Genomic DNA, 21,101 nt, shown 5'->3' with positions numbered 1-21,101 from the left:
ATCTTAACATTGTTATTAATTTACTAATATCGTTCAATATACGAAAGGAGTGTGGCCCTTGAATCAGGACTACATAGAGGAGGATCATCTTGACTTCTGAGAGCTTAAATTGAATATCAAACTTCGACAAAGTGAAATTTCGTGTGCACCAACCCAATAACGAACAACCCTCTAAAATACATCCTAATTTTCAGCTGAATCTGACAAAATTCGCAAAAATCGCTACCGGGAATCTTCCTGTAGCTTCGAGAATTTTCTGTTTCGTCCAAGACAGATGCAAATCGAGTTCCGTAAAGGGCCGGATGAAGAAGGTCTGATTTTCTTCTCGCGCAGCCGCCCCCGTAAAGGGTCGAATGATTTCTCGCTGAGCATCCTCGTGACAAACGACGCCGAGGAAAGCAATCGCCGTGAAAGCCTCGCTTGCATGCACGTGCGGTTCTTGATGTTGGCCAGCTTGTACAACATCGCTTGACCAGCGTGTTTCATGGCCCTCGTGAAAGGAAACGTTCCAGAAGCTCTGACGCTCTGCCGATCGTTGTGGGTTTGTAAGAATTTTATAAAGACACGTAGACAGGATATAATTGGGGTTACAAGGATCTATAATCCACCAATTGGATTATGAAGGATATTTTGTTTTATGTTCATTATCGGACTCTGGGTTTGACAGTTGTAATAGCAAAAATTACGAAAGATTTGTTTCTTCGTGTGGTTTTTCTAGATTGATGACGAGTTAGAGAAGCAAAAATTGTCGAAAAATTAACAATTTTTAACATTTTACGTAATTTGTGTTCATCGATAATCATTTATTTCGTAGAAAAGAAATTTAAATTCTCACACAAAAACACCTTATCAGGAAAGAAGGAAAAACATATAACAAGTCGATAGAATCGGAAAATATTCCAATACTAGTTTTCGATGTCCACAAAAAGAAAGAAAAAAGAAAGAAAAAAAAGAAAAAAGCAACGCAGAAGTTGCTCGCCCTCGAAACTTCGCCTATAACCTACTTCCACGCGATTTATGATTCAACGATGCCTGAAACTTATCATCTCCTCAACAAGACTATAAATCTATAGGAGAATGTAGGTAGGTACTTTTGAAAAATCGAAAAGTTGTCATTCGATGGGAAATTTCAGGGTTGATCTATCTGGTCGATCGATCGAGCCACGATCGAAAACGTAGTTATTATTAATAAGCAGCCAGGATAAATTGTGGCATAGGGGGTGTCCCGAGTTTCTCGATGACACGCAGTCCCCAGGCGAAGTTGCCGGCAGTTATCAAACTGTTCTTTCCTCCCCAATGATCCGGCAACTTGCTGGAAACGGACACCGATTCCGAGGGGAATGACAGGTTTAGCGATCAGCTGTGTAGACAAGCGACAAATAAGGATAATGACTTTTGTATATGCAGTCACAAGTACGCTGACTCGTCCAAGTATTTGGACACTTACTAGTACTTTCCATATACATATATGTTAAATGATACTAACTAGAAATCTTAAACATTCCTTTCTGATGCCTTCTTTCCTCAATAGTAGGTATATATCGTAGTTTCCAATATTAAATATTAAATACTAAATACTAAAATATAGAGTTTCAAATTCTAATAGTTTCTACATTAAAAAAAAGTTACTTAATCCAAGAAATTATTTCATAGGGATAATTATACAATAATATTCCTGAAGTTTTTTATGCAGAAAGCTCTCAACTAACTCACTAACATGATAAAAAAGGTTTGTAATATTCTCCAACTATTTTATTAAATTTGCCAGATATTCATCATGAGATTTATTTTCAAATTTTCCAAATTTCAAATTCTCTCTCAATTATAAATATTTATATCAGGGTTTATTCAATGTATCATCGTAAACCACCATATTCTTTTTCCGTCCCAAGATGTATTAAAACTATTCTTGATTAAAAAAGAAAAACGGAGGACAGAGAAGGGAGAAAAGAGGAAAGCTCGTATTTCCGCGCCCGTGCGGCGGCGAAGAAAACTTTCGTAATTAATAAGTAATTTCCTCGCTTTATGGCGGAGAGAAAACTGTCATAAAAAGTTGGCCCGCTCGTTTCTTTCTCCCCGTGGCAAAAACAATACAAATAAATATCGAGGATATCGGCGGCGTATTTCATCGCCAACTAATTCCCCGCGATCCTCCCTGCCAGATACGCTTCTCCAAACGTGTGAATGCTATCGATTACCGGGCACGTAATTAATTTCGTTTCCTAGATTGCGATTTTTCTGTTTGAAAGTTAAGGCGTTGAAAAACAATCGAAAGTCACGTTTGCGGTATATACAGAGTGTCATATAATTGCTGATATAGCCAATCAAAGTTCTAGGTGAAAAAACGAATAAAAGATTTAGACGAATATTTGCCCATTTTGAAAGTTCGTTTCTGAGAAAAAAATCAGTGAAAAATTTCAGTGTATTTAACTGCTTTTTCATAACAAATTTCAATAATTATTTATATGTATTTATTACATTCGATAATTAATGGGCAAAATTAATATACATTAAAACGAAATGTTAAACATTTATAATTGTTTAATTAGAAATTTTATTAATCCCGAGTCAGAGAAAAACAGAAATGGCAATTAAAATACGAGAATGTAAACTCTTTCTGGTACAAGCAATTTAGTCCACTTTAAACATTATAAAAATAACGACCGATTAAAAATAAATACTGTTTTATTGATCGAAGAAATATTTGTGAATTAACATTCAACAAACAAATGCAAACGAGATTTCATCGATATCCATCGAAAACCAGCTAATTTATTCGAATTTTGAACCTTCGTCCTATTTAAGCCCGCGTTTGACAAATGATACGCTTACACTACTTGATTAATGCTTCCTTCGTTCAAACCAATTGAAAGGCTTGTAACAAAATCAATTCGTATAAAATTTTTTGATTTCTTTTTACATAACGGTAAATTTTAATAGATTCGAGTGAAATTCACAAAATGATGGAACGCAAAATGACGGAAAGTAAACGATTTATACTAGTGAAAAATTGCAAGTTCCACGTTCTACGCTCATTATATTCTTCTGCAAAAAGATAAAAATCGGCAAGAGTTATTTTCGTCACGAGCCCTGCAAATATTTATCAATCTCCAAATATGAAACCACAGGTGACTGATTTTCAAAAATGACACGATACGATTGTCCACTGTCGGAAAAATCGTTGGAAAATCGGAAAGTTTCGGTACGAACGAAACAAACCGATGCGAAACAATGGAGGAGGCGAGGCTTTCGCATGTTGCAAGTGGATTTGTTTTCCATGGCACACGTGTGTACAGGAAAATCGAGCTCGTAGAGAAGTACAATTGACGCGGCTGACTGTTTGAACCGGCAAATTCAAGAGTAGCTGAAGTGGGGAATTTTATTACCGGTAACAAATCGAAAGAAAGAAACGAAAGGACAAAAGAACCGGAGAAAAACACCGGGGTTTGGTTTACATTCGACGAATAGCTCGCACAGCAGCTGACATATCGAGCATTTCCTTTTTTTTCCCCACGTCTTTTATATCTCGTTTCCGTTCTTTTAACGTAAAAGAGAGAACTGAAAGGTACTTTCAAAATTGATTCCGTTGGAAAGTTTCGATGGAAGTAATTATTTCAGAATTTTAGAGTTTCGTCGAAAATCGTTGTCAAGTTGAATGCCCGACGACATCTGACAATTTATTCTGTTAAAAATTAAATTCTGTTAATTATCAAATTATTTCCCGAGTATCCACGAATATCATCAAATCAACAAAATCTTCGAAGAAATCAGCAAACATTTCTTCGCGTTTGATAGAAACTTTCCCAGTGGAGTACAATACTAAATTATACCGAATAGCCAAGGATCCATGACCACAATGTGTCCAGCAAAAGGATGACAGCGGCAGAGAGAAAGAGGGATATGTGTAAGAGACACCTAACACTTGCAAAGACAATGTCCATTGGACTGAGAATAGAGCGGAAACATAATCAACAAGATGGAGTCCGTTGCCCTAGGGATTGTTCATAAATTATGGACGCGTTAATTGTAATGGAGTTCCCAAACCGAACTGTTTATTGACTTTGCGCCGTTGATGGACCTTTGTATCATGTATTTTGCCGGGAATTTCGAATATCTTGCGACGATGTTTCACAAGTTTAATTTACATCATATTTTATTATTATTTATTTCTAAGAATTAAAATACTGTCTTTCGGATTGAATTCGTTCACCGAATATTCTTGTGCGTCTTGTCGAGAATGTTGTACATCTTGTACTGTTATTTTAGCAGTTTCATTTATATCATATTTTGCGGATCAAAGAAGAAGTTAATATTTCAAGATTGCAAGTTTCTTCGGGCTTTCTTTGAAGATACTTCGCAGAAAGATACGCGTGTAGATGCTTTCTTCGTCCATTACACACAACATGCAACCACAATCACAGAGTACTGAAAATCTATCTTTGGATCGAAATAGACGCTCATTGCGCCAAAGATTTGTAACATAGCCCACAACCTGATCAAATAATGTACCTACGTAGGAAAGAAAACTTTTCAACGATTCTCGAGTCATAAGGTAATAGATAAAAAAGACGTTGCGTCTTATAGCATATGCGACATGCTCGCGCCTAAATTCGAGCCACGATCTCTACCTGCTGGTACTTAATGATAAAACTAAAAAGGAGGATCGGAGGATCTCGGATAAAAAGGCTCTCGTATTCTTTGATATAGGTATGGCGACAACAGCTGGCGCGAACACAGTTCTCGCGCATAAGCATTTTAAATGCGGCCATGTTCTGTACTTTAGATGCATTAAAAGTTAAAAAAACTGTCAATACCGGTTATTTTGAACGCTGTCCTCTGCTAAAAATGTATGTAACGCAAATGGTGTAGTCGGCGCGAGCGGAACCGCGGATGCAGCTAGTATTATATACAACGAAACGACATGTTTCAGAATTACTATCATTACCACGATCGTTATTATATTCGGAATGAATTTATTTGCGCAGAAAATACGAGAACAGTGCATCTGTTTCGATTTTGATAATATTGAAATTGTTTGTGGGTCGAGTTCATGCTTCGATTATCGATATCTTCGCTGGTGTATCTCCCCGGAAGCGCATAATCGAAGCTTTATGCGACAATGTCGGACCAGGATCTCCTCTCAAAGGCTGCTAACGCGTTTTCGAGATTCAAATTGCCCCTCCGTCTACCCCTACATCCCTCGAACGATATTACTCGATGAACGTGATTAATTAACGTGTCTCATTCGTACGGTGTAAAAGGGTTTTGGGAGAATTTTACGCGATCGTGAGAACTACGACAGCAGTAAAAAAGAATTTATGGCGACTGGGAAATTGCTTATCTCGAACGTTATTGTAGTTCTATATAGTGTAGAATTCGTAAAAGAAAATTCTATAGCGAAGAGTCCAAGTACTCACCGCATTGTTGGTGTGCGTTTGATCGGTTTTGAGTTCTCTATGGTTGCTGAATTGAACGTAAACTGCCCTGCCACGGAGCTGAGCCATACACGAGGCATAGTAATTTACCATCGTCGCAGCAGCATTTTCATCTGCCATTTCCAGGAATGCCTGCAACAGAAAATCACCAGAATATGGTTAGAAAAATCTATTAGATCAGAAAATTTAACTAGGACGATCGCTTTTTTATACATAAGTGATTTATCGTAATGATCTTTTGCCATCTGAAAACATCATTTCCCAAACATTCTATAACACATTCCATACAAGAATTGCAGTTTGCAAATCTGAGACATCTTGAGAATGCCAGAACAGAAATAAGAAAAGGAATTCCACTTTCGTGGACGATTTCAATATGGTCGAAGGTAAAATCGTGAAACGACGCGTTTTGAGATCCAAAAGAGAGGTTAGCTCGTCGCGCAATTCAAATATTAATGCAGAATTATCTCTGTAATTGAATTTCCGCGTATTCTTCGTCGATGTTACCTAATTTCCACTCGAAATTCCCTCCTGGTCACGGAATAAAACTTAAATATTTGCCGGGAACAATAAAAACTATTTTGCAAGGCAATTAAACGTCAACAATTCGATTGCATCGTCTTTTAAATATGTTTTTAATACGATAATGGGGCAGGAACGACTTCGAGTCAACGACCATACTGTCCTTAACAAAAAAATCTTAACAAAATTGAGAAACAATAGCAAATTACCTTAGAACATTTTAATATCATATTATTTCTTCAATTTTACTAAAATTTCGGAAATTTAACAACTAATAACTGTATATTGAACTCTACCGACTTCGATGTAGATTATGTAAAAAAATTATACCATAATTTTAATCTAGCGTGAAATAGAAATGTTAAAAGTAAAATTTAATTGAAATTAAATTAAAAGAATTTAGTTTTTAAGCCAAAATTTGTAATAATTTTGATGGTAAATGAATGTTGAAATTATAACGATGGATCAAAGGAAGAAATTCTGATATTGCACTGATAATTATGATACAATTAATAGAAGTGTAATGATTAATTGTAGAATGGATATACTAATAATGGGAAATTTAATTGGAAGAGATGTTTATGCTAGGTAAATTGTTATTCATTCGAAATTCTATACCGCCTGTCCTGCGTATCATTTTGAATAGAATAATTAGATTTATTTATCTAGAGAAGATTGAAGTTTATTTAAACATACAATTTTTCTATCTCTCGTCATATACGAGATACCAAAAATATTCATGCTGTATAAATAAGAATTTATTTATAATGCATATCTTAAATACCTCTTAATTATAGAAATGGGACAGAGTTTCTTTTCCATCGTACAAACGAAAGGAGTGGCAAAGTCAGTAATATTTCAAGATCTGTATGGAATGCAAGTTGCAGTATACCGCTTAAGTAACGCGAAGGGAAAAAAAGTAGGCAGGTTGTAAATTCCCTTCATGGGGCAACTACCGAAGAAAGTATGTTTCTGAAAATGATAAATAATTAATTGCACTTGGTTGGCAGAAGTGCCTTAAGAGATATCGATTTCTCGTTAAAACGTCTCAAAGGACACTTTTTCATTCTTCTCTTCCCTCCACCTTTAAGCGTTCTATATTTTTTCCCTCGAAACGAGGCATTCTCCTTTGAGCTCGCTGGAAAATCGAGAACAAGGGATACTTTTTAGAAAGAAAGAAGAATAAAAAAAAAATTCGTGAAAAATTAATTTTTCCGTAGAACCTATTCAGAGAAGCTTCCATGAAGATATAAATTCGTTCTACTTGCCGCGGAATGTAAAAATTAATATGAGAATATTTATAAACAACGAAAATAAATATAATAAAAATAATTCACGATTATATCGACAGATCGATTATCGACAGATTATATATCGAAAGATTATTGGGATAATAATTTCAAGATTTTAAAATTGAAACTGAAATTTCAACAGACAATTAATTTGAATGAAAAATAAAATTTAAACTAAATATTGGTTAAAATTAAGATCGAATTTTAAATAGAAAATTAGCCGAGTTTAAAAACAAAATTGAAAATTAAATTAAAATAAAATTACATACAAGCTGATCCAAATTAACATTACGATAATGTTACTTAAATATCGATAGCCTTTTAAACAATTCCATAATACTCCTCGCAATACTTCTCAAAATATTCATAAAACTCCTATTTTGCTCCTTTACTTATCTACATAAAAATATCTATATCCGAATATTCGATTCATCTTTCCAAAAATGTTCTCACAAATCAACCTCCTCTATTAAAAAGCAAAAAAAAAAAAATCACTCTACCTCTCCATGGAATAATAATTTCTTTCGCCGCCCTTAAAAGAAAAGAAATGGAAAAGGGAGGAGGAAGAAGAGGAGAAAAATCTGTCGAACGATCCAGAGAGCAAATTCGAGATTCCAGGTCGATTCGCGGAGGGAAAAGGGAGAAACAGCTATGTGCTTGGAAGGCATTTTTACATTTGCCTCGAAGCACAGCCGCCGCCATAATGGAATATCTGAAGTTCAGCTCGGGTAAACACACTTGGGACACGAGGAAATTCAGCGGAAAAGAAGCAGGATGAAAAGGAAAACAGCCCGTTTTCCTTTTTTTTTTTTTTTTTTTTTTTTTTTTTTTTTAGAAAAAGCGGCACACACAACGAAAGCTTTCATTTCAATTACGCCATCCCATTAAAAACCATGTACAGCTTCGATTGTTAAAAGAGTATTTCTCTTCTTTCTCATTTTCTATTAATTCTTGCATTTCACTTGCACTTGTTCCCTTTTGTTCGTTTGCGAATATTTAGAATTTAATTATTTTATTCATTTCATATCTTACTCTGTTTAACTAGAATCCAAAATATCTTTTTAACATAGACCTGACATTCTGTTTTTGAGCACATAATAATACGAGATCGATTCGTAAATGTTATTCAGTTATCAAACTTTAAATTACTAATTACAGGCTGTACATCTAATTTCGCACGCGAAGCAATTCCCTTTTTCCCTTCTTTCGTAATTCTTTGAAACTTTGAAATTTTATTTCGCTCTCGTTTCCCCTGTTTTCCTTTTTATTCCGTCCGTTCTCGGTTTCTCGACGTCTTTTTCTCCACATCCCTTATATTTTTCTTTCGCCAGGCTTTTGCTTCTCCTTGCCTGTCAGTCTACTTTTAATGAATTTCTAGTCTGAAAACTATATTATAAAGACAAGAGTGAAACGTTCCCCGTTCCTGACGATTCTCTGAATTTTCATGTAATTCCTCGAAATAAATTCTTGTATTACTGGCGTGACTATCTAAAAATCTATGTATTTAATACAAGAAAAGAAACGATACAAAATAAATAGTTACTCATGAATTATAAACGTAGTTCTGCCCGGCTTGAGAAAAAAATTAAGAAATAAGATTTTCGAATGATCGAAAGAATGGCAGTCGCGTTTCACCGCGTTTACAAAGGGAGAACAGCTCGAGGAGCTTGAATACTTAAAGCGTACCAACCGGAATTTAATAAAGAGAATCCGCTGTTGAAGATCGACAACAGGAATGCGGGAATTATTTTATTATTACATTCTGTTGCGTTCTTGAAAAATATTCGTCGATTCGAAATGCGGTTCATGAACGAAGTCTCAAACGTATGTATATATTTATACTACCAAGTAGGAATAAGAAAACCAAAATCTCTCAAGGTCCGAAAGGGTAAATCAAATCAATAAATGAAAATTGAGTCTCGAACATTTTGATCGCGAGAAACTTATTTTATGAGCGTTTGAATCATTGAATCAATCTTGAACAAATTTTCCGACCCTATTCTGCTTTAAAAAAAAATGTTCGATTGAAACAAATATTTTTTGCCATTAAGATTAATTGTATAACCCAATTTACCCAATTATTCGTCCCATATGCAGAGGAATTATTTTATTCAAAAGAATTCACGCAAGAAAAGCGGCTCGACCGAGCTACAGTAACGTGAAACAGCTTCGCTCGTTCGCTTTAATTCTAACGCGCGATTCCCATTAAACGAGTCGCAAAATCCGATCAAAGAAAGTCCCGGAAACTTGCAACAACTGAAATTAACGACATCGAACTATTAAATTTCTGCAAACTCTCGCTGCGACTACGTAAACAGGGAAATGAGGCGAGGCGGAGGAGCGAAGGTGTTTTAGAGAAACACGGAATTGCAACGGGACGACGATCACGCACAGGCCTCGGAAGGAAAACGAGACACCGGCATGATTGCTCTCTCTTCCATTGCAACTCGGATTTTCTCGAGAACCCGACGAAACGGCTCCGATTGTCTCGGTTAGGGTAATGCGAAATCTCGATCCTCATTTTGCATCAGAATTTTCTCATTTTGAATCAGAAATGTAAAAAAACATAGGAAAGAATTTTCCAGCCCCTGTTTAAAAAAGCTCCATTAGAAATAAAAGATTTCCACCCCCTTTGAACCATTTTCTTATCTAAAAATAAAAACATTCCACTTTGTCATTCCCAAGACAAATGTGAAAATCCAACGCCCTTTCAAACATATCCGCATAATACCCCTGTCAACTAAAGACAAAAAAAAAAGGCAGAAATAGGAAAAAAAGAAGGAGAATTGTGAAAAGTCATAGAAGGGGCTTCGTTAGAGAGATTTCCGGATGCGGGAAAAACGAGGGTAAATCGAATTTTGCGGGACGAACGATCATTCATTCGCATTTCCATGGGGTTAGTCATCGCCCTGCGAGAAGTACGACGGGGGAATAATATCGTCGGCAGTACGAGAACACCACCAGTCCTGAATTTAACCCCGTTAACTCCGTTTCGAGGCGCTAATGACGCATAGAGCCGCGCAATTGGGTTTTCGTTTGGAACGCGGGCCGAGCGCGCGGATTTCTCGCGAGGACTGGACAGGACACACGCTCGCGTGTCCTAATGTCGAACCGTGCTCGGCAATTGTTACACCCTTGATTGCCGTGAAAATGATCTATTCACCTGGAAATGAACGCGCAGTCGGCCTCGAAAGTTCCGGCGATTTGGTTGACACTTAACCTTGCTACGAATTTTTATATTTCGATCTTGCTTGTCTTTTAGCGTGTAAAAAGAATTTGTAACGTTCTCGATTGTGGTCAAGTTTCACAACAGGTCAATGTTTAAATAGAGAAACCCGATTTTCAGTGAGATTAAAGCTTAATTTGTCATCGTTTGTTCAATTAGAAATACAAAAAGGCAAAAAATAGATAAGACACCGTCCGAACCTAGCGAATAAATACCCAACGATAGCCAGCTTGCAGTCGTCCCGGAATAACGACGTATTCGATTCAGAACAAGCCTATTGATAATACAACGATAATGCAAAATACGAGAGAAATTAAAATAAAAGCACGGTAGCCCATTGAAGACGACAGAGGAGGAAAAGAAAAAAATGAATATTGAAAGTCATCATACACCGAAGGATACAAGAAAAAAAGAGTACTTAAATGTTAAAATTCCACTGAAGGCAATAAGAACAATATAGCTCAACCGAGGCTAGCTGAGAAAAAACATTTTACCACAAAGAAAAAGCATACGAGAAAATAATGTAGAAAGGGAATTATGCGCATTGCGCAACAGGTACAAAGAGGAAAATGTAAAGCACAAGTTATTAGAATATAGTCATAGGCAGTGCATCTGAAGGGAAAAGTAACGATGAACGAATTGCTGATAGTGAAATTCGAGAACTATTCTACGATATTTAAAAGCAATAAAGTTAAGGACATTTTTCAGTAATTACGATAAAGAATTACATACATACATATATACATATATATTAAAAAAGGGGGGGGCTCAGTTAAAGATAAGAAAGAAACTAAAAAATTCTTGATACGTCGTCTGAATCTCGCAAATAAATAAATATGAACAAATATCCAACATTGGCAAACTTGTAATTGCCCCAACAGGGTGAACAAAAGTTTCCCCGAAAATAAATAGAATGTAGCGAATTTCAAGAAAACCATCGTGGAAGGGTAATACGGAGACGAGGTTACGACAGTGGTCGCGTGTAAAGAGCCGTTTTCTCGATCTTAAGATCCCGTCCAGCCCAGACGAATCGTGATCCCTGGATTACCACGCGTAACCCACCCCCAATGGCGGCGGGGCAATCTTCTCTCGCCGCCTGTGTTCGCCCTATGTCGCCCATAAAGACGTTATTGGATCGAATTCCCGTGCCACGCCGTAAACAATCGCCCTGCTGGTGTGTTCTACACAGAATACAGCCTGTATGTCGTTCCGATGGACACGCGACACCGTCAATGGGGCGACTCGGCCATTCTTGGCGCTTGGATAGTGGACGCTGCGAGATTTCAGAAATTCTTCCCGATTTCTAATGAAAATAGTTTATTTGCAGATTATTTGAAACGTTACTGTGAGAGATTTAAGGGCTGTTTTAATACCAAAACTATTATGATTGGCTTTCGCTATTTCGTATAACGTTTAGTTCATTTGCAACTTCTTTGAAACGTTACTGTAGCAAATTGATTATTGTAGGGTTCTTTTAATATTAAAATCAGAGTTAAGGATTCTTTTTAAAATTTCGAAAATTCGTTGGCTCTCGTGTTTCATAGCAGTGCCAATGAAATTTCCAAACGTTTTATGTAACACATACGATATGGACACGAAAATTTTCTACGATAAATATCCAAATACTTTCGTGAGCCAATGTACGCTTCGATACAAGAAAGTTCGATATAATTTTCGCCCGGAGGCGAAAGAAAATTCGCGAGAAAAATAGAAAAGTGTAGTCTTGGGAATGTACAATCATCGGAAGAATGGGTGGCATGACGATAATCGTAGAGGCGTGGATATCCCTCGCGGTAACCAAGCCCATTACAAGGGTAGAGACCGCGTTTATGGCCTCGTAAATCAACTAGAGGGGGTGGCCATCGAGCGATTATTATTTTGTGGATACACCCGCCTCTCTGTCTCCCTCTCTTTCTTTGTACATACGCTACCCGTGAGAAGTTAGGAATCACCTGGTTTAAGAGCTACTGTGGACCGTTAATCATTGTGGTTTATGAATTTTCGAACCAAGCCCTTAGTATAAAATAGAAATTGTCCAAGGGTTTCTTTTAACAGAAAATTGTCAAATTATCTCGTAGCGCCTACCTAGTACTATTATCTCTCAACAACTTTAGATAATTCAGCAGAAAGATTCGGTCTTTAGACGCTAATAAAAATTCTTACAACTAGTTTTTAGCTTTATCAGATAGCCACTTTTCTTGTTAAGCTCTGTGAAATCATAGATTCGTGCTATTTTAGTATCCATAATTTTAGTTGGAAAATAAATCTCTGAAGAAAACTGTTACACTTGCATTGAGAAATTGTTGTCCCTATTCTTAATATTAACTTCGATAAACTGGCAAAATGTTTCATTCGCAATTACGAATTTAATGCTCGAAGTAAACAACGCAAGAAACACTTCGCTCGGATTACCAATAATTTTCCGTATCTGCGTCATTTTACCAATTCTAAAAATGTTGAAAAATTCACACGCACCATAACGTAAAAATCATTTCAAACGAGACTCGACGTTTCCAGCAGATCTCTGATCCCTCCGAGTTCGTAGAATGGAAAAATGGAAGAATGGCAAATATAAGGACACGTGTAACACACCTACACGGTCTTATACACGTATACAAATGCGATGGAAGTTTCGCAGGACAGGTCGTCCCAAAGGATCAAGGAGAAAAGCCGCTTCTGTCCTCGAACGGAAACCAGCGGAAGAAGAAAGAGGGTCAAAAGAACAGGATCATCCTTCTCTTTTTCTCTCCTATTTCTCTGTTTTTCTTTCGGCCCATGGAGGAGAGAGTCTTCTTTTCTGGACGCTCGATCAAAATTTATTCACGCGCAGCAAAATTCTCCGCGGACTTCCGGCTCTCCCTCGGAAGCAGCGATATTTCTCGACACTGTCTCCCACCGTTCCCCCCGTGAAATATATTTTCTGATTCTTATATGGCGGGGCTGACGGTTTTATTACGATTGATCTTCTGCATGCAGATTTTCTTTTACCTGTTTAGATGGATTTCTCTTAAACAATTTTTTGATCATTTACAAAGTTGTAATTCTTAATCGTTCGAAAATATAGAAACACTCGTTTTACGTTTTTTTCTTCGTACATTTTCCATCTTCGCAGAAAATTCACAATAACAAAATAAAGATATCTAATTGTCCACAACTTTAAACGATGGCCTCATCTACCAACGCGTACACAAACACTTTTTTAACAATCTTAATAAACGACCTAAACTATCAAAAACCTATCAAAACCTATCAAACTGCCCCTCCTTTATTTCAAACAAAAACTCTTCATCGCTTATGAAAAAAGCACCAAACGTAACGTAAGGGTAATTACGAAACACCAAATTTCCAACGATCTTAAGCAACCACACCATAATTAGTCAACCCACTTCGCAAACTCAGCTCAACCCAAGCTCTTCCAAATAAAAAGTATCGTCATCTTCAAACCCAAACCTGACCCCCTCCGCTCCGTTCGTATTTCCGCGATTGATGAAAACCGTAAGCGTCCGGGTGGCAAACTACCCCCACCATCCTCTCCACGAAGAGTAAGAAGCCGAGTTATTTCTGATTTAAATAAACTCGGAGGATCTCGTCTCGACGATTCGAACGAGGAGAGCCAAGGCTTGTTTGCTCGTCGACGGAGTCACAGGGGCTGATAGTGGGGGAGCCGGAGCATGAATGTAATTTATCCGGGCTATAAGGGATGCGAAACGACTACGTTTGAACTCCTCCATCCCCTTTACTGCCTCTTTCCTCCTCCATCTTTCCACCGTGCATCCCTCCAACTCCTTTTTTCTCCGTTTAAACGAGAAACGCTGCACACAGAGGGAAATATCAAGGGTTGGGCGGCCGTGGGGGTTGTTAAGGTAGAAGCTCCGGTGAATCAAAGAAATATTATATCATTAATACAGACCCCAGGGTGCAATGGCGCCGAGTGTCTGCGCCGAGTTTCTCTTACCCTCTCACCCTTCTCGGACCAACCCCCTTTCAACTCCCCACCAGAGGGTCAAAAGAGGAAAAAGAGGTTTCGAATATATATCTTCATAATTTGACGCGGCTTATGTACCGAGCGTAACCATTGTTTACGGCTTATAGGCTCGCTAGATGGGGCTCGTGCTTTATGGCGTGTGCGAGGAATCGAAACAAACTCGTGGATCGAGAAATAGTTTTTTTATAAGCTGTTGAACAGCGTTCTTAACGCTTGCATTGCATTTTTACATTTTTGCATTTTTAATGCTGCGATTTGAAGCGTTGTCTGGTGCTTCTCGTCGCGACGATGAAAATATTTTCCTCCATAAAATTTTTCAATAAATCTATTCGACGTTATTTGTCACAAATGAAACAGAATCACCTAGTATTTAAAATATTGTAATCCACTAGCATCCGTATCGCCGTTCCAAGAATCTAGCAACCAAAATTCGAACGTGTTTAGACAATAATCTTCAATTTTCACCCGAATTTATAGTTTTGAATTTTTGACAGCTGTCCTGCGCCAAATTTTCATCAGAACCGCTCATATTCAACCACTCTATAAATTCTCTAAATCCTGATAAAATCAATAACAAGCAGAACATGTTTAAAGTAATATAAAAAGATGACAAAACGGAAAAAGAAATTCCGAAAAATTATAATAATAGACAAAGTTCGATCGATTGAGACATTAATATATACACTTTTATTTCCCTTTGGAATAAATTCGTTCAGTTTTCCTCGGTTTTCTCGATCGGAACGGGAGATCGGATTTTCACCCAAAAAATTAATAAACACCCGAAAGGCTAAGAGGATTACCTCGGTTTCGGTTAAAGCTCGTGTTTCCACGAGTCTACAATGACGCATGCACACGGCCGGTTCTCACGGCCGCAACAAAACTTGATATAAACCCCCCACCCTGTCCCTTCTGATGCATTATGGTTTTCGCCGGACGAAGCTGCTTATAATAAATCATTCGGACCTCCTGAATGTTACTTCCCTCCCGGAGTATGCCTCAAATGAACAAAAGGGATCTCGTGGTCGCGTGATTCAGCTCCGAATGATGAATCTACGCGTCTCGTCTCGTTTCCTTGAATAATAATTAGTCAGATGGTATTTAAAGACTCTCTTAATTTTGCAACGATTAATTTAATTGAATTTTTCTTCCTTTCGTATTTATCTTTGTAGATGCAATTAGATTGTTCGTTATTTAGATAGGTGAATCTTAATCTTCGAATTTTTATTGCCACTTAAGTCTTTACCATTATTCAACAGAGTTTTGTAAAAGAGTGAGAAAGTTACAAACACAAAAATACGTCGAATGCACTCAATGTGCAAAAACATACAAAATATCCAAATTAGGGCTAGTAGCTGTTTAAAAAAAGTCCAATTCGAGACAAAAGCTCCAGCTCCAGTGACCAAGTACCACATTATAATAACCTTGGAACGCACACGTTCAGTTGCTCGCCAACTATCCCCTATTTTCCACCCAATGGCCATATACATATATATGTATATAGAGAATACGCAACGAAGCAAACTATAGTCTGCTATACATTGCACGTTGGAGCGTTTTTCGCCCGAGCGGTTCGCGTAATAATTTTCCACGGTACCGGAAGCGAGGTTCCTGCAGGTTAAGCTCTGATATCCATGCATTCTCGAGGGACACGTGGCTGGCTCCATTGGTTCGATTAATTAATTAGCACCCATTATCGAGTTTCAAGAGCGAGTCGAGAGTCCGCGCCGCGGCTCTGTGTGTTTTCCGTACCCTCGAGGAAGCAGACGGCTGAGCTGGTCCGGAAACGAGCCAGAACCTCAGGGAACATCCACGTTACGAACACATATTACGATATAGGGCGAAACGATCGGTCGGTTAACATTTTTATTTATTTCTGAGTCTACGAGATGTTTCAGAAATTAATGGCCAAATTCTACTCTCCCTAACGAACAGAGATTCGAAGAATAGTATTTTATTCTCTGTAGCAGCGGCTCCTAAAACTTTCTGACCCGCGTAACACTTGGCAACCAATTTTCCTAAACTGTGCCCACCGGTATGAGAGAAACATCGTAAACGCCAAGCAGTTGAAGCGCCGCCAACTCAGTAGACGAGTATGCTTGCTGTATTTTGCATTTTTCAATCTCTTTACCACGACCGTAAAATAATAATCACGAGAGATTCTAAAAACTATGAAAAAATGTGGGTTGCGCGAACAACATCCTTTGAGATAAAAGTTATTGATTGGAAAATTGCAATCAAAATCGTGAGTGAAATTATTTGCATCAAAAAGTTGAATAATATACGGCAACGGGCTAATCAATCGAGAATCGATGAATGCATTGTCCATAACAAGTATTTCGATCATTGTTTTGTAATTATCGCGAAACTTCCTCAATTCACGGTTTGGTAGATTCGGAATATTGAATCACCTAATGGTTGTTTCTGTTTCTCTGAACTCGGTGAATGGACTAATAGCGTTGCATCGTCTACCGAACTTTCAGCTAACAATTCCCTTCGATAACTTCTCGTTTTAGTCGCAAATTCATACCTCGTGTATTTCAAAAAATCAATCACGGCCATCGATAAAATCTTCTATTTATTTTAGTATATAGGAATTTTAGATTTCACTCGAGTAAAACAGGAAATTTATTAAAAATAATAAAAACATAAATCATAAACGTAAGTGTACACATTCCTTAGTTTACTCTGATAGGAACGATATCGCACATGTTGATTCTACGCCATAGATGAAGAAATTAATTAAACATTGAACAAAAGAAATGACAAGCCAATGAACAATTTCAATTACGGAATAATACAATCTTTCTCTCTTTGTAATCATCATTAAATTGCTTCTCCAGAGCCAATATGCAATAATAAAATTGATATCCCATTTGTCAAACTTTACGCAACACCAAAAATAAACGTGCTAATAACGGAGTGCAACTTGCTACTATTAACTTGTCATCGATTTATGCACCTCTAAAATTCACATTTTATCTATATATTTGTTCACGGAAACAAATCCCTTGGTATATAATGTGAAGAAAGAGGATAAATAGACGAAGCATACGTTATGAAGTATATACGTAGATATAAATTACAAGAAAAAATAAACATAAAATTTAGACGCGTGTACCTATAGCAAGCGTATTAAAGAGTAATATTAAAGAGTGAATCATGGAGCTGACCGAATACATCAATCCTCGAATGTACAGCGTTAGTATGGATAGCTGCGCGATTTACGCGATTAAAGTAGCCATATACCGTACACCGTTGCCCAGAATGGAGCAAATTGAAATTCCTCCAACTTTCAAAAGGATATCTTACCTACCAGAAGGATATACATACCTACCTAACATAAAAAATCCGAGATATTAGATGTATCTACCTAATATAAAAAGAAGAAACAGGTGTACACGACGAGGAATTTGTCGAGGAGGCTTCGAAAATCCAAGTAGCAAACCCAAACGGCTGCAAGTAGGGATGGAAAAGTTTGGTGGGTGAACTTTTCGCGAATAGATCGCGAGAGAAGTGAAAAACGTAACTAGCAACGGGGACAACGCGCGACACATACACACACACATACAATTCATTCCTTTGGGAGTAGCGAAAGAGGGAAAATACCGGCCCGCGGTTGGCCAATGGGAATCGAAGCCGCAGAAAAGCCCCTGTGAAAACTCTTGGCCGACCTCTCCGCCCGGTTACTTCCACCCTCGGAGCAACAACCCCCGACTTTCTGTAATTTCCTCTTTCTTTTCGTCTTCATCGCGGCTTCCCTCGTGGGGAAAAAAAGTCGCCTGCAAGCCGAAAAGCCGATCGCGTGCCTCTTTCGTCCCAGACTTTTCGGACTTTTCATGGGATGCTCGCTGCTGTGGGATGGGTCTGTGGTTTGTTTGGGTATACTTTGGTTTATAGGTATGTAGTATGGTTTTTTGCGTGTATTATTAAGTTAGTTGTAGGATTAATGGATAATGTAATGGATATTGCCAAATATTTGATAAAAATTATCAAGTAATATGATGAAATATATATGAATGGTCGAGGCTCGAAAATTCAGTGCGCTTCTGTATGTATACCTATTATACGTATAGGTTTTCTAGTATGTACGCTATAATTTTATGAAGCTTGAAGAAATCGGAACTATCGTTATCACTCGTAGCAGTAGGATATATTAGGGAAATATTTCTTTCGTTTTTTATTTGTATGGCGAAGCCCGTAAGATTGCCATTATCTTAATATATTTTTACATCTTGATAAAACGTTACTTGTAAGTTACTGTATGTAAATCTTTTTAATAATATAGTGATTGTACAATTTTTATACATTATTCCGCTGCATAGTTCTTAATGGGTTTACGACGAGACGTGCGGAGGGAATTGAAATGGATAATCAAAAAATTTCCTCGAATGCGACGGCACTGCACGATTTTCCATGAAGCTAGTTAAAAAGAATTCGAGTCCCTCGAGTATCTTCCGGCAAATCGAAACGCGGATAAAGTTCCCCTGCATTAGAAAAATTTGTTTTCGTTCGTTTTAATCAGACAGTGTTAGAAACCAGCGGATCAATTTTCAACATGGATTTTCAACTCTCCAAAGTTGAGTAAAGTATATCGAAAAAGTTCAAAGTCCCAAATGATTCCACCAAGGTTTTATTTTATAATAGATTGACGGTATGTCGATAAAATAAGCTGTAAGCCCGTACATTTTTACGAAGGCAATAGAACGCTACGTTGATGGATATTAATAACTAAATATTATAATTATCATAGCAAACCTAAGTATCACGACAAACGATCTTTTCTGTCTTCTTATTCGTTGAAAGAATATGGCGCAGAAATTGCATGGCAAATTTAAAATTTATTAAAAAATTTCAAATTACATCAAAATATCTTAAATTCAGATTTGCAGTCGAGAGATTCATACCCTTTGCCTACGCTGTCTTTGACTTCACAGTCTCCCTACATTTCTACATCGGCTATACGTGTTTGGCGGGCCAATCTCGACCAGGGGCCAACTTTTCAATTTTCCGTCGGTCGATTTCGTTGCACAGAGTAGCTGGGAACACGTGTGCCGTGTGATTCGTGTGTGAGCCTCGCTCAATTTCCTCGGTGACGAGCCGGCCGACTACCTGTAGACGAGCCGATTTATCACGGCCTATAATTGAACGGAAGCAATTTATTAATCGGCCTCGCGCGGCTATATGATCGATCCTACGCCATTGCGCGATTCTTTCATTCAAAAACTCTATTCCAAGGCCCTGAATGCAGATCCTGACCCAGCTTTCACGTTTTTATGCAAGCTTCGGCCAAGAGTTATGGGTTAAGGGACCGAGGACGTGGACCTTTCTAGTTCTTTTTAATTAGTTCTCTACTTTTCTTTCTCTTCCGGAAATATTGGAATTGTTGTTTTATTTCCTCGAGATATTTCGAGCAACATAATTTACGAGAAGAAAATAACATTCTGGGGATTTCTAAATTAAAAATGGATAAAAAAAGAATACCGGGGAGAAATGTTTCACCGTTAATGGAAGTTTGCAGAGTGAACAGAGATAAAGAACTGACGCGAGCAAAAATGTTGGAAAATCTTGAATGAAACTGTCAATCAATTTTGAGCACATCAAGCAGACAGAGAGTAAACACATTGTACGATATACGAATAAAGCGCGATTGTTTTCCTGGGCAAACATTTTTAATTAAAGCAAAATTTGAGAATTTTACTTCCGGATACTTAACTGTACTTTTATATTTGTATTATAATAATAGTAATTATTCAAAAGTTCGAACGATTCGACAGGTGGTCTCTTCTTTATTGTAATCCTCTGAAAATCCATTCAAACGGCATAATATTTGTCCCGGAAAATTTCAAATTAACGAAATTGAAGCTAATTCGCAATCGACTCAATTCTCGAAACTACTCCACGTGAGTTTATTTTTGGCGATCGTATCGGCTCCAAAGATCGACTTGTACGGCTTGACAAAATTATTTCCGGTTGACCGGACGAAAATTCACCACGACGCGACGAGTTAAACGACAGGATCAATGCCGAGGTTAGACCGAGCCAGGTCTTAAGCGAGTTACTTTAATCCAATAGCAAACAGGATGAGATCCGATTAAGCCGCGTTAGCCGGCTATTTCCAGCGATACCGACGCACCGGATCGTCTTCATTTTCTAACAGCTTCCTCCACCTCCGCGTTAACGTCAACGTTATAGCTTCTAATTCGCACAATATCTGGCGAATGTTTCTAAAAATTAGAAGCTACCTCGGAAGTTAAATTGGTTGGACGAAAGTTTGCTGGTGTTTGTTGAGATTCCGTTTATTGTAATCAATAGAACATTCTGACGAGTCTGTGGTTGAAAACCTTTTATCTACGTATACGAACAATAAGTTCATTTGCCTTTGCTATACCAGTTATTTACCAGAACTAATAAAATTTCACTAAGATATAATTCTTATTGTATAATCTTCTTCGCTAACTTATTAAAAATTAATTAATATTTCCTCTTCAGAACCATTCTCATAATATAAATAGTAGGACACGCTGAAACGATCCGTCTAATTAATCGATCGAACGCGAAGAATTACGTCCACTTTTGCAGCGTCACAGACATCTGTCATTTCATAACCGACGCTCAACGAGTTCATTCAACTCGACAGTGAA

General features: G+C 37.6%; 1 protein-coding gene across 20 annotated transcripts in view; it reads right to left on the bottom strand.

Annotated features, from left to right (window-relative positions):
- The window catches only part of LOC100650792 (polypyrimidine tract-binding protein 2), a 421,711-nt gene that overhangs the window by 69,670 nt on the left and 330,940 nt on the right, over positions 1-21,101 (bottom strand). For all 20 annotated transcript variants that reach the window (XM_048413316.1, XM_020867289.2, XM_048413312.1 and 17 more), the window contains one exon: positions 5,418-5,567. In XM_048413316.1, the coding sequence (XP_048269273.1) occupies positions 5,418-5,567 (150 nt within the window). The remainder of the gene's footprint in view (positions 1-5,417; positions 5,568-21,101) is intronic.

Source organism: Bombus terrestris, chromosome 16 (genome assembly GCF_910591885.1).
Source record: "Bombus terrestris chromosome 16, iyBomTerr1.2, whole genome shotgun sequence".
In the NCBI taxonomy this organism is placed as follows: domain Eukaryota; kingdom Metazoa; phylum Arthropoda; class Insecta; order Hymenoptera; family Apidae; genus Bombus; species Bombus terrestris.
Note: the sequence above shows the minus strand (reverse complement) of the source record. Positions and strands in the feature narration are given on the sequence as shown.